This window comes from Bombus terrestris, chromosome 6, assembly GCF_910591885.1.
Source record: "Bombus terrestris chromosome 6, iyBomTerr1.2, whole genome shotgun sequence".
NCBI classification, from domain to species: Eukaryota; Metazoa; Arthropoda; class Insecta; order Hymenoptera; family Apidae; genus Bombus; species Bombus terrestris.
Genome location: NC_063274.1, coordinates 11225983 through 11239142, shown reverse-complemented (window position 1 = coordinate 11239142; position 13160 = coordinate 11225983). Strand labels below are relative to the sequence as shown.

At 26.3% G+C, this 13160-nt stretch overlaps 1 protein-coding gene across 2 annotated transcripts; it reads right to left on the bottom strand.

Annotated features, from left to right (window-relative positions):
- Positions 1-779: 779 nt before the first annotated feature.
- LOC100651324 (1-acylglycerol-3-phosphate O-acyltransferase Pnpla3) lies at positions 780-12466 on the bottom strand. 2 transcript variants are annotated; one of them, XM_003396086.4, is made up of 13 exons: positions 11879-12466; positions 5616-5728; positions 5326-5445; positions 5044-5232; positions 4813-4896; positions 4468-4644; positions 4216-4391; positions 3550-3660; positions 2839-2993; positions 2671-2758; positions 2503-2596; positions 2228-2426; positions 780-2153 (listed from the first exon to the last, which is right to left on the bottom strand). In XM_003396086.4, exons 1-13 carry the CDS (start codon positions 12036-12038, stop codon positions 1963-1965), a joined length of 1857 nt encoding a protein of 618 aa, XP_003396134.1. In that variant the 5' UTR covers positions 12039-12466; the 3' UTR covers positions 780-1962. The 2 variants fall into 2 exon arrangements, with proteins under 2 accessions (XP_003396134.1, XP_012164885.1); XM_012309495.3 differs by lacking the exon at positions 3550-3660 and having other exon boundaries at positions 11879-12457.
- Between the last annotated feature and the right edge of the window lie 694 nt (positions 12467-13160).

Sequence of the window (13160 nt, the reverse complement as noted above, 5' to 3'; positions counted from 1 at the left end):
GTGTAACAAAAAAAATTGATTTATTTTAAGAACGAAATGATAACACATCTACGATAAGAAAATAATAATCAACATAAATTGTAACTAACAATAATTACTTATCAATCATATATACTTATTTAATAATGGATACATCCCCCTTTATTTTCTATTACTTCTATTATAAGATTTGGTATCGATTTATATAGTTTCTGGATATAATTTTGACTTAACATATCCCATTTGCGTATAATTGTATTTTTTAATTCTTGTACTTGTTGATACTGCTTTCCATTCGCGTATACGCCGCGAATAATTTTCAATAATATTAAGGTCCCGGGAGCGTGCAGGCCACGGCAAAATAGATATATTATTTTCATTAAAATATGATTGGGCCAATCTTGATGTGTGCACAGATGCATTTATCTTGTTGAAAGATGTAATCAGGTCCAGAAATCCGTTCTGCATGATTATTTATTTGTTCTTTGATTAAATTTATGTATCGGACACTATTCATTCTCCCATTAATGAACTTGATACTTGTCTTGCCGAAATAACCGATGCCGGCCCAAACCATCACGCTGTCTCCTCCCATTTGTTGTCGAATTGCTGACATTGTCTCTTTTTTTATGTCATGAAAATAATATTGGAACCCATTAGGATCGTCCAAATTGAATCTTTTTCGTCTAAAAATAGTACCCTTCTCCATTTCTTTTTCCAATGCATTTTTTCTTTTGCAAAGCGTAAACGTTCTACTTTGTGTTTCGTTATTAACGGAGGTTTCTTTTTTAATCTTAGCCTCTTAATATCTTTGCAGGATAGTAAAACTCGACGAACAATTAAAACACTGGCACTAACACTAGATTTTTCCATTATTTGCTTCGTTGTTAACTACGAGTTGGAAGCTACACTCAAGATTGCTCGCTTATCACGATCGGATAACGATGACGAGTACTTTTAACGACCAGTACTTTTCTTTTTGCCATAATCTTCAACATGTTTTAAGAAATTGTGTATTATTTTACGACTTCTTCTAATTATTTTCGATATTATATATATATATATATATATATATATATTTGTTACTGATAACCGTTGCTGTTTTAGTTCAAGAATTTGCTTTTTTTTCAGACTCGTTTAATCTTTTTCCGCGTCCCATACTTACAAATTTATATAACATTGTACTGTAATCTTTACTCGTTGATAGATCATGAACTACTGAGCAATTTCTAAACATATTAACAGAGTGTGTTATCATTTCGTTCTTAAAATAAAACAATTTTTTTTGTTACACACTAAACCTCATAATATTTTTAATTATTTTCAACGGACTGCATATTCTGATCTCATAATGTTTTCATATTATATGTTACAAACGAAAAACTACACGCGTCATTAAGAAATTAAAGATAGCACACCTGGGTTATCTTTTTGACTAGGAGTGTAGAAGTATTATGATTAACATATGAAACTTCTAATAACACTCAACATAAAATCCGGATAAATATCTTTTATGATGTGCATTTCCATCATAGTCAGCCTCTTTCTTGGAGATCTACTCATACTTGACTTACAAGTATTTAATAATGATGTTAAATGTTTTTTACCAAGATTCATTAATAATAAAATACTGCGTATGCTCTGTTGAAGATACTTCTTATATATATATATATATCACATTTTTATATGGTTACTTGTGTTGTATCTTATATTTATCAGTGCATAACACAGACTGTTCTTGTTTAATAAAAGTGTTTTCATCTATACTCTTTACTTCTTTAAACGACATGTTCTTCAAATGTTATAAAAAATTATCAATATTGAGCACACTGATATTATTTCTCTCTATAATATCACCAACATTATTGACTACAAAAATATGCATACCTAATCATATAATTGACTATAGATAGTGATAATACTCATTGTCTATATCAATTATCATAAGAAAAAATTTATTTTATTTTAAATCTTTAGTCATTGTTAATCCATTTCTGACTGGAAAATGGGTGGGTTGGAAGCTCTTGTTGTTTGTAAATTTTTACTTATTTCCCATTCACTCTCTGGATCAGAAGATGTATTTAACACATTCAAAATATCATCTTCTAAAGATATTTCTGATAAATTTTCTATGCTTTGTTGATCTGCATCAGTATATAGGGATTCTGTTACAGCTAAAAGATAAATATTTCGCGTGTAATCTATTTATATAATATATATACAATAATCAGTAGTTAAAATAACTTACTATCATTGAGGGTGTGTTGAGATAACCATGTGGGTGTATCCCACTCATCAAATTGTAATTTTGTATTATTTTCAATTTCTTCTATAGATAACATTGCATGTGAATCGGAGTCTGTAACGTCAAATATCTCTGTCACTTGCACTTTGTTATTATCATCCATGTAATAATATGCCATTACAGCTTCTTGCTCAGAAGTTACCTATATATTTAAGAAGAAAATTTACATTGTATTGATATTGATTATATATAATCATTAATAAATGTTCATAATTTACCTGAAGAATATTTTCAAAAGTATCATCAACAGTTGAAAGATTGGACATATTTATAACACAATTTGACGTATTACCATTATCCTCCCATGGTTGTCTGAAAGATATAAGTTAGAAATATAATTTATTAATTAAAAAGTTTTAAAATACTATTAAGATTTATAGACTTACAATTCATTGTATTGTAATGTCAAATTTAGATTTTTCTTATTTTTATATAAATTATCAGTCTTGTCCGCTACTTCCATATCATATATGTCTAAAAAATGAGAAAGATGGATATACAAGAAAATTTTATTTTTTATAATTAGTACAAAAAATAAACAAAATTCTATTTACTTGAACCATATTCTGTAATGTCTAACTGACATTTAATAGTCTGTGGCACTTGGTAATAGGCATTGATTTTAGGAAATAGCATACATAATTCGTTTAATAAAAATGTTCTTAATTCTAATAGGTTCCTTCGCAATTTAGGCACATTCAAAATAAACCTGAAAATAAAATAAAATATTAATTCATAGACAACTGTTATGAAACTAAGAAAGTATATGCATAATAAAAAGAATAAGTTATAGAAGCAGAAAGTTAAGATTTTTGACATTAAATGTAAATAATTTAAATAAATAACTTAAATAACTTTTTCACAATTTAAAACATATATTATATAAATATAAAAAATTCTATTTCCTTGAACCATGTATGTAATGTCTAACTGACATTTAACAGTCTGTGGCACTTAGTATTTGACATTAAGTTTGAGAAATACCATACTTAATTGGTTTAAGAAAAATGTGTGTGTGTGTATGTGTGTGTATATATATATATATGCATTTATTATATTTAAAACATATATATAATGTACATAAATGCATTATACGTGAATATATGGAATGAAACTTTATAAAATTCTTATTCAAAGTAATAAGAATTCTATTTATAGTAAGTATTTTCAATTTATGTATTTTCCAATTTCATCTTTCATGATTATATGTTCAGGTAATATATAAGACATTTTATATAGCAATACATAAGAAATGCAAAGCTTACCAAGAAGATGTCATATTATGTCTAGCACAAGACATTTGTGGAGATGTATGAAGAATATTGCCAATTATATTGTATTCCAAGGTGTGACTTTCTATCTTGTTACCAATCAGACTATGACCACATGCATAATGTTAAACATGATATTATACATAATCACAATATTAAATAAATAAAAAAAAATTCATTCACTCAGACAATTAGAATATGAGACAAATTAAGTTACGTTTTATCAATTTGGATGATTACAGGAATTTTAATATAAATATGATTTTAAAGCAATATTACATACAGTGAAGTTGAAAGGTTGAAAACATAAATTTGATTCCTAATGATCACTAACCATAAAAATGAATAACCAGCATTAGTTAATAGATAGAAAAGATATGAATATACTTACTAATTTTACTACAATAACAAGTCTGTATTTATATATATTATTAATTTTTAATTTAATTATAAATCATTTTGATTATACTATTACTTTAGTAGCATGCAGTTTTAAACAAGTAATATATCATGCATATTAGTTTCTTATTCCATTGATACACACAACTCTATCAAATTATGTGAACATTACAAATGCAATATATACATTAATTATTTTAAAAATAAAAGATTGGTCAAAAAGAAAAAAACAAATGATGCAATGCATAATAATATACTTACTTTGTGAAAGTTGCATATACTACATCTGCTGGCAGTGTACATGGTAGACTAAGTAATGATAAAAGTTTTACACTTCGATGTTTAAATAACCAATTAATGAGACCTTTATTAGCAGAATCAATTGCATCTTGAAATATGGTCATAACTGTTTCAGGTAAATTAGATACTAGCGCTTCCTACAAAATATATGTGTACATTTATGTATAAAAAATATTCTTATTGTAAGTTACACTGCACATATTAAAATTATACCTGTCTATGCATTTTACATTCTAAGCATTCAGGATCATAATCCATGTTATCATCAAGAGTTTCTGAGACTACAAATGTGGACTGTACAGCTAAACATCGGGTACAATTAAGTAAATTATTGCGGTGAAGAAATCTTAATGCATCATCAAAACCTTGTTTACACATGTTTGAGAGCATCTGTAAAGGTAATTTTTAATAATATTAAAACCCTTTATGATATTAATGTTTAAATTTTATCTTATAATTTTGTTAATTTTTATTTCTTAATATCCTTTTTATGTTACCTTATCTATGTTATTTTATTTCTTTAATATTCTATATTACAAGTACTTCATATAAACTTACTTCTAGATTTGGTGGGAAAAGTATTCTTGCAAACCTATATATATTTTGTCTTGAAAGCTCAATACTTGTATTGGCAAGATTGACCTATAAATTATAATTGTCATTTATTATATTTTACATACGATTTAGTAATCTATTCTTTAATAATCTAGTAATTTAATCTTAGCAAGAACAGTTATTTATTCAATTTAAATATTTCGTAAATTATCTGAATAATCATAAGTAACTTACATGGAAAAGTTGGGATGAAACATCTCTAGGGCAAATATCACTTTCTCCACAAAAAGGACTAATTGTAATAGTATTTTCATCAAGTGTAGGAAGATTATCACTAAAACCACCATCCATATATCTGACACCATGAAATCTTGGTGGTAAGAGACCAGAAAAAATTGGGACAAATGCACTAGCCAATAATGCCTATAAAAGAAAAGTTTCAATATTACAAACTTAAATTTATATAAACTTTCAGTTATATAAATTATATAAATTTTAACATGAATATTGTTTTACCTGCAATAAATCTTCCTTAGACGAAAATTGTGAAACAATTACATTTCTTCCGTCGTATACCCTTGTTAAGGAAACGTGAAGCTTGCCGCTAACACGAATATGAGCATCATTAGGTAGATGCTAGAACAAAGATAATATTTCGTTATGTATTAAAATATTAACAACAAGAGTTCATCTTAGAGATGTCTATTGCTATATTTAATAACTTTAAAAGTATAAATACTATATATGTTATTTTTGCAAAATTTGAATATTTATATTTATTTTAAATTGTAGTTAATGATATGTACCTTCTGTAAACTTTCTAACAATATCTCCTGTACATTAAATGATGGACTAAATGGACCAAGAGTTCGTTGTCGTGCTTCACGCGCAACGCGTAATACGTTACTTGTGATCTCCCCTATAAAAAATGTGTGTTTATAATTATTATAGGGAACAACAACTAAGAATAACTTAAAATAAATTATAGAAATAAATTTCATTAATTAAAAATAAATTATATTAAGATTTAATTGCATAAAATCCGTTTAAGTAGAAATTTCATTTAAATCGTATATAGCTATCTATGCAACTTGATATAGTTAAAAACAGATCATTTATTTGTCTTTTTCCATCATAAAATGGGAAAAAGCTATAAATTGTTTTGTTCAATTATAAGATCGGAAAAATAAAAAACTTTGAGTTGTTCTTGATATTTTCACTTACAGCTTCATATCTACACATTTTTTTTTAAAATCCTTAGAAGTTTTTATTACATTAACTTAACATATTTTTCGAGATAAATTTAGTATATTTTTATACCTAACGTAAATAAGAAGCAAATACCACTGATGTATTTATCTTATCCCGAATATATAATATACTTCAATTATATCAAGATTAAATTGATTGTGATATGTACATATTCCTATATCACAAATATAGGTACACGCAAAATTATATCTATAGGGTGTGTTCATTTATAAGCTGTGAAAAAAGTATATATAGGGTCAGAAAAATAAATGAACTTATATTATAAATTAACTTATATTATAAGAATATAAAATCAATATTTTTGCATATTTATTTAGCATTAATACATCAGCCAACTTATATGATTTAACGCTATGAAGCCCCATAATGAATACAGATTGTATGTAGGATTTCATAGTTTCTACCATCGTTTTACATTATACTTCCATTATACAACGTTAAATCTACCTAAATTATCTTACTGTTTCAAAGTTAGACATACTTCCTACATTTATTACATGGTCGCAGTTACAATCCGCTTAAAAGTATACTATTTGGTTAATGACTTAAGGATTAAAAAATGGGCTAAAATATGATAAATTCTTATCCGGTAATGTTATAATTTTCACTCTTTTCATTTTTTATAAACTCATTATACTATGTCCTTTAAAGTTACCTTACTATGTACTTAAAATTACCATTTAAAATTGTTCATAACATTAAACATTTAATATCTCATTTAAAAATCGTGAAAATAAAGTAAAAATAATTTGTATCTGTGTACGAAACGTTGAGTACAAGATAATAATTAAAAGTGAACATTTTTATTATAGGTAGATAGAATGAATGTGACTATCATGCCAACAGATAGGATTAAAAAACGATAATAAAAGTTCCTTATATTGGGTTATTGCAAAAAGAAAACAGAAATATAATAGATTGAGAAAGTTCTATTCAATTCGAACTATAAAATATTTGACACTGCTGATAACTCTTCAGAAGCTACAGATAAATTATTATCAAATGTATCTTAGATCAGCAAAGACAACACGATAAGAAAATCTTACGAAGTAAAGACCATAAACCTATAAAATTCAGAAAAATGTCCAGTTTGAAATCTATGGCTTATTACACCAATAACGATACACCAGTATGAAAACTTTTCAAAATCATTAGGGAATAAATTTATTGCTGCTAGGGATTATAATGTCAAGCATAAATTATGGGAATCACAAACTAACACATCGCAGATAAAATGTTAGAATAAGCTATACGATTCTTATAGACCTTTCATCCAAACCAATGTACTCGAACGTAACAAATCATCTATACAACAATAGCACTAATTACGCTCAATTTAAAAAATACCTAGAAGCTAAATAAATAATTACCTCTAGAGACATCTGAACAAATTGAATCGATAGCAATAAACTTTACTGATATAATACAAGAAGCAAGTTGAATAGCCACCAAACCAGTAGAAAATGATAGAAATTATCTATCCTCCCGGCTTATACATTGCAGAAAATTAAGTTTAAACGTAAATTAAAAAGTAATTGGCAAAAACATAAAACACAGCTCAACAAAAGCAGATTAAACGCCATCATTAAAGAAGTGAAATAATTAATCCCAAATCACTGCAATATAGAATTTCACGAATACATAATGAAATTATCACCCAATGAAGACATGAACTATTCACTCTGGAAAGTTACCAAAAAGAAAACATCTACATGATAAGTATTCAAAATAATACTAAAACAATTTACCAAATGTCCTTCTTGGACAAATTATAAAGTACATTAGAGTTATAGAAAGATAGAAAGGAAAATGGTTTATTACACGATTATAATACCTACCTTCTGGCAATACTAAAAAATATCCTCTGGCAATGCTGGATAGGGCCCTTAAATATCCCTATACGAAGAAAAACAAATTCTTTAAGCTGCTGATGCATAATATAAAATTTGGAGCGATTTCTTACTACGAACTACCTGGTTAAAATCTCTAACATCGTAACATGAAAGAGAGATTGTGAGAGAGATCATAATATAAAAGATAGTTCAATATTTTATAACATAAATATAATTTTGCGTGATTAATGAAAATAGATGCAGCCGCATCAATTTCACGGATTCTGTGGATTAACATTATCTTGTAAAAGAGACTGGTCCATTCTTATGTATTCATATATATAGCCTTATCTTTTATCGTATGAATTGGCATTGCCTTTCTACAAAAACAAACATTCCTTTGTTTGCTTAACATGTTGCATGGTATTGATGTTATCGATATCAGAAGGAAATAGTTTATTTTCTGACTAGGATACTTAAATCACGACACTTTGATAATTGGCATTTTTAATGAGAGAAACTACAATAATCTTTTTAACTAAAAGATGTTATTCTTTAAAGAAAAACATTCTTTTATTCGTTTTAGAATAAATGTCTTGATGTTTCTTCATAAAAAATTTATCGAGATATATTATCGACATATCGATTATCTCAGCATAAAAAAGAACAAGAATAATAAGTCATTGTTTTTTTAAATTTCGACGCAGTTTTAGATTACCAGCCGCGTTCAATCCTCATATCAAATTACTCGTCTGTATTTGCTGATATTAATTAGACTTTAACCATTTTTTTCGCGATAACAAAAATCCTGAATAATGGAAATAATTGATATTATCGAGCTGTTTGCATACCACGCGTTTATATTTTTTACAGTTAATTTAAAAATTTCCATTTTTTTCTAAACATGAATGATATGTTACAGTTTATATAACAAATATAGTAAATATGCATCTTTCTATTTCTGAAGATATATTACAGTTTATATAACATGTGTAACAAATATGCATCTTAGAGACCATGTAGTTATATGAGTTAAATAGACGTACTAATTTTTTTCAATAATAACCATAATACATAAATACTTAGGTACAATTACATATTACTAGACTATGGATATTTATGCAAATTCATATTTTATGAATAGCGTAAAAAAAACGGGACTGAAGTACATAATTGTTTTCCTTAATATAGATTATAATAAGTACTACGTTTTGCATATTTTACATATTTTCGTATATTCTATGCATTGTCACACCTTCAAATTTTCTATAGATGAATAAAAGTCCGCATTACATATTCGTATAACAATATTAAAAAAGTAGTATACTTATTACAAATAGTACAGAATTACAATCATTTCTTAATTTACTCTGTAACTATACTCTTATTTTAGGTATACAAATCAATATTTCATTATTTCTCTGTATCTGAAGTATTAAATATGTATTATGCACTAGCTGTCGAACATGTTTCGTTTTCAGGGTATGTATGTATATTGTTTTAAATGCTTCATAGCTGCATCACTTATCGCTTATTACAAACGTATTGATGTATATTTAATATACGCGTTATGTAGTAGTTGCATTAATCTGGAAACGACCTTAAATGTGTCTTTTCGGTAGGATAACATTGTGAAAACGTTTACGTCATAGATTATGCACATGATTATAGAATGCTGTCACGCATAAGTATCAGCAATAAAATTATCATACATTAAAATTACGAGCACATATATATATATAAATTGTGATTGACTCAATTAATATTTTCAATATGATCGAGTTATTTAATACTGATTCTTTAAATACATATGAATGAACATTAAATGTTTATTTAATTAAAAATCATATATTGTAATAAAAATAATATTTAATGCTTGATTGCATATATACATTACACATAAATGATCTATATTGAGAAAATTCGAAATATGAATAAATAATTTTTTCGAAAATGTTGGATTCATTTATTAAAGAAGCATATTAACAATGGAATTTGATAAGCCTGATTGCTACATACATAGTAATAGTATGCAATAATATACATACATATTTGAATCATCGTTTCGAAACAATAGGAAAATACCGTCTATCTTATTACGATTTAATATTAACTTATTAATATCGAGACTGATTTGTATATGTATAAGTATGTCTTTAATCTGTTATCACTATATGTATTTAATAATTCTATATAGAGTGATACGGAAGTAAAACAAGCTAAAAAGCTAAAAAGATACCAGGCGATATTGTTAATTTGGTAAATAAATATGATGTATATTGAAGGAAATGAAATTTAATCAAATAACTGATATATTTTTGAAATTAAAGATGTAAACATATAAGACGTAAACTATGTGATATGTGTGTGAACCAAATTAATCTTTCTTCATTTTAACATTGGATATTTCATACAAATCTTTCGGACATATATATTAGCATTCTATGTATATTACGTATATATTACGTATATATTACGTTTATGTCATAAGACGTATATATGTCTTAATGACTCTATATGTAAAACATATTTGTACCTATATAAAATGTAAAACATATTTGTGTCTATAAAAAATATTCCACGTAACACATACTTATCCCAAAACATTTCCAAAGGATATATAAAATTATAATACATTTTATTCGTACCATATTTGTTGTTCTTATTATTAAAAATGTTTTAACAACTATGTAATACTAATCGTAAATATTTAACTATGAGTTATCAGTTATTTATTATTATTACGAAATGTTATGTATTACGAAAGCATCGGATTTCTAATTGGCCATGGTACTGTACTACAAGATAGGATGTAAACACAACAGTGAATTTATAAGCAGATATATATATACGAAACTATTAAGAATTTTCGCATTCTATATATTCTGTGCATTTACATATTTATTCCCCATTTATATTAAAAATCATCAAAGAGTACTTTTTAACAACATTTATATAGTTTTTCAAACGATTATTTTGATATTTATTACCAATTATAAATCTTCATCTTTTAAATTTTTTGAGTATATAGAAATTTATTGCAATGTTTTGATTAAAAGATTAAATAAAATTACTTTTATATTCTAGCTTAAAAATATTTGATAAGATATTTTACCATTGTGAGATTTAATATAAAAAATGATTTAAAATAAAAAATATTTCTTTTTCACACAAAGTGATAAGTTTTTATTACAATAAAAAGTGTTCAGTAATGCGCAATAACTAATGCCAATATGTCTGTTATAGTTGTTTCCATTATATTATACATTTATTCTCAGGCTTACTACAAAGAAAAGCATTTGATAAGTGTTCTTGTTACTACTTCCAATTTGCTTATTCTATGCTTGACCTAATTATGAGATTCATTTCCAGCATTATCAAGTTCATACAGCTTCTATCAATAATTTTGAAATTTTATAAACAGTAGGAAATGTAATATAGAGACAGGCAGAAGTGAAATAAATTATATTTAGCTGCATATAGTGAAATAGGGATTTTGAGATTTTAAAATATAATTACAATAATTACGTTTTATAAATTTTATATCATTTATTCACATAAGCAAAAAGAAAATCATTTATATGGACTATATAACAAATTAGTAATGATACTTGAAAAATGTTAAAATTTATAATCGTTATTTAAGATTTATTTAGGAAATATAAAAACTGATGAAAGTCAATTTTAACAGCTATATTTTTTTAAATATGGCCTTAAGTATGTATCAAATTGCAACATCGTCATATTTTATATTAAAAGAATGAATAATGATATTTAAGGTTTAATTACAGTGTGAAATCACCGGAGCCACCGGGACAATTTGTTTAACATGCGCGCAATGAATACAAAACGTAAGATCGTGTAATATCAGAAAGTCAATAAATCGAACCGTAACATTGAAAAAAACTAATTATTTAAGATACTATATATCTGGTAGATATATATAAACAAAGGAGTTCACTTACCGAGGGGTAAATCACAAAGAAGACAACAAGCAGCGATAGCACCAGCCGATGCACCACTAATCTTATCCAAAAGTAAATGTGGAGCGTATTTCTTAAAGCACACTGCTACACCAACATGGTAAATACCAAGGAAACCGCAACCAGCAAACGATAAATTCATTTCGGAATTCTCTTATACTCTATGTCGTTTATTGTTAATTCGTTTAGATCGATTGTCAAGAATAATCATATGATAAATAAAAAATACTGATTCCCTTTCTTCAACACTATGAACATCGCACATAAAGAAAGACAGTATGAACGACGCACTTCGCACGACGTCCACGTTTCAACTATTAGTAGTCCTTTGCAGCAGCAACAATAGTCTCCCGAAACTCTTGAGTCTAATCTTGAATACGACTGAAAAAAAAAATACATGATGTTACAAACAGCCAGAGAGATAATACACATTTGATGACGTACGGTTTGTAAATACTTGCCAAGTTCCTGATTGGTCGATTTTATTCATACCCGAATGGTGTGGTGATAGCCCCGCCCACTCAGCGTTCTTAAACTCATTCAATGTGTAATACATATTTCTACAGGTGCACGTGTTTTCCCAACAATATGATTGTCTTAAAATGCGTTCATACTCATTTAATAAATAATGTTTGACAAATCGTATTATGATTATTTAATGTAAGTAAAATTTGCTAAAATGACAGTTAATGTCCTTTTTTATATAAAACATTCTTTGTTCTCATATATTTTTTTTAATATTGTAATTATGTTAAGCAATTATTAGCAGTTTTTCGATTTTTAAGTATAAATATAGAATTTAATTGACAAAAATAGAATCCTTATTTGTATTAATCTAATAAATATAATAAATAATTAATCTGAATAAAGTCTATGGTACAAGAGAATATTATATTTATTATAAGAATATTATAATAATATATTATAATAATATAACAATACTAATTATAATATATAGATATAATAATATAAGAATTATTATAATATGAGAGAATGTATTGGGTTGACAACTAAGTGATTGTGGATTTTGTCAATACCACTTAATGGCAAATAGTTGTTAACCCAATATTTCCTATTAACAGTTAAATGACTTATGGAATTTTATGTTATGAAACTGTACTATCATAATCAGATACCTCCTAGTTTGTTTTGGTAATCAATGAAAAATACAGATTTGAAAATGATCATTATCAAAGAGGAAATTTCTCTTATGAATGCTATTAATTAATGTATGTATTAAACAAATGGTGTTGGTAGATTTATA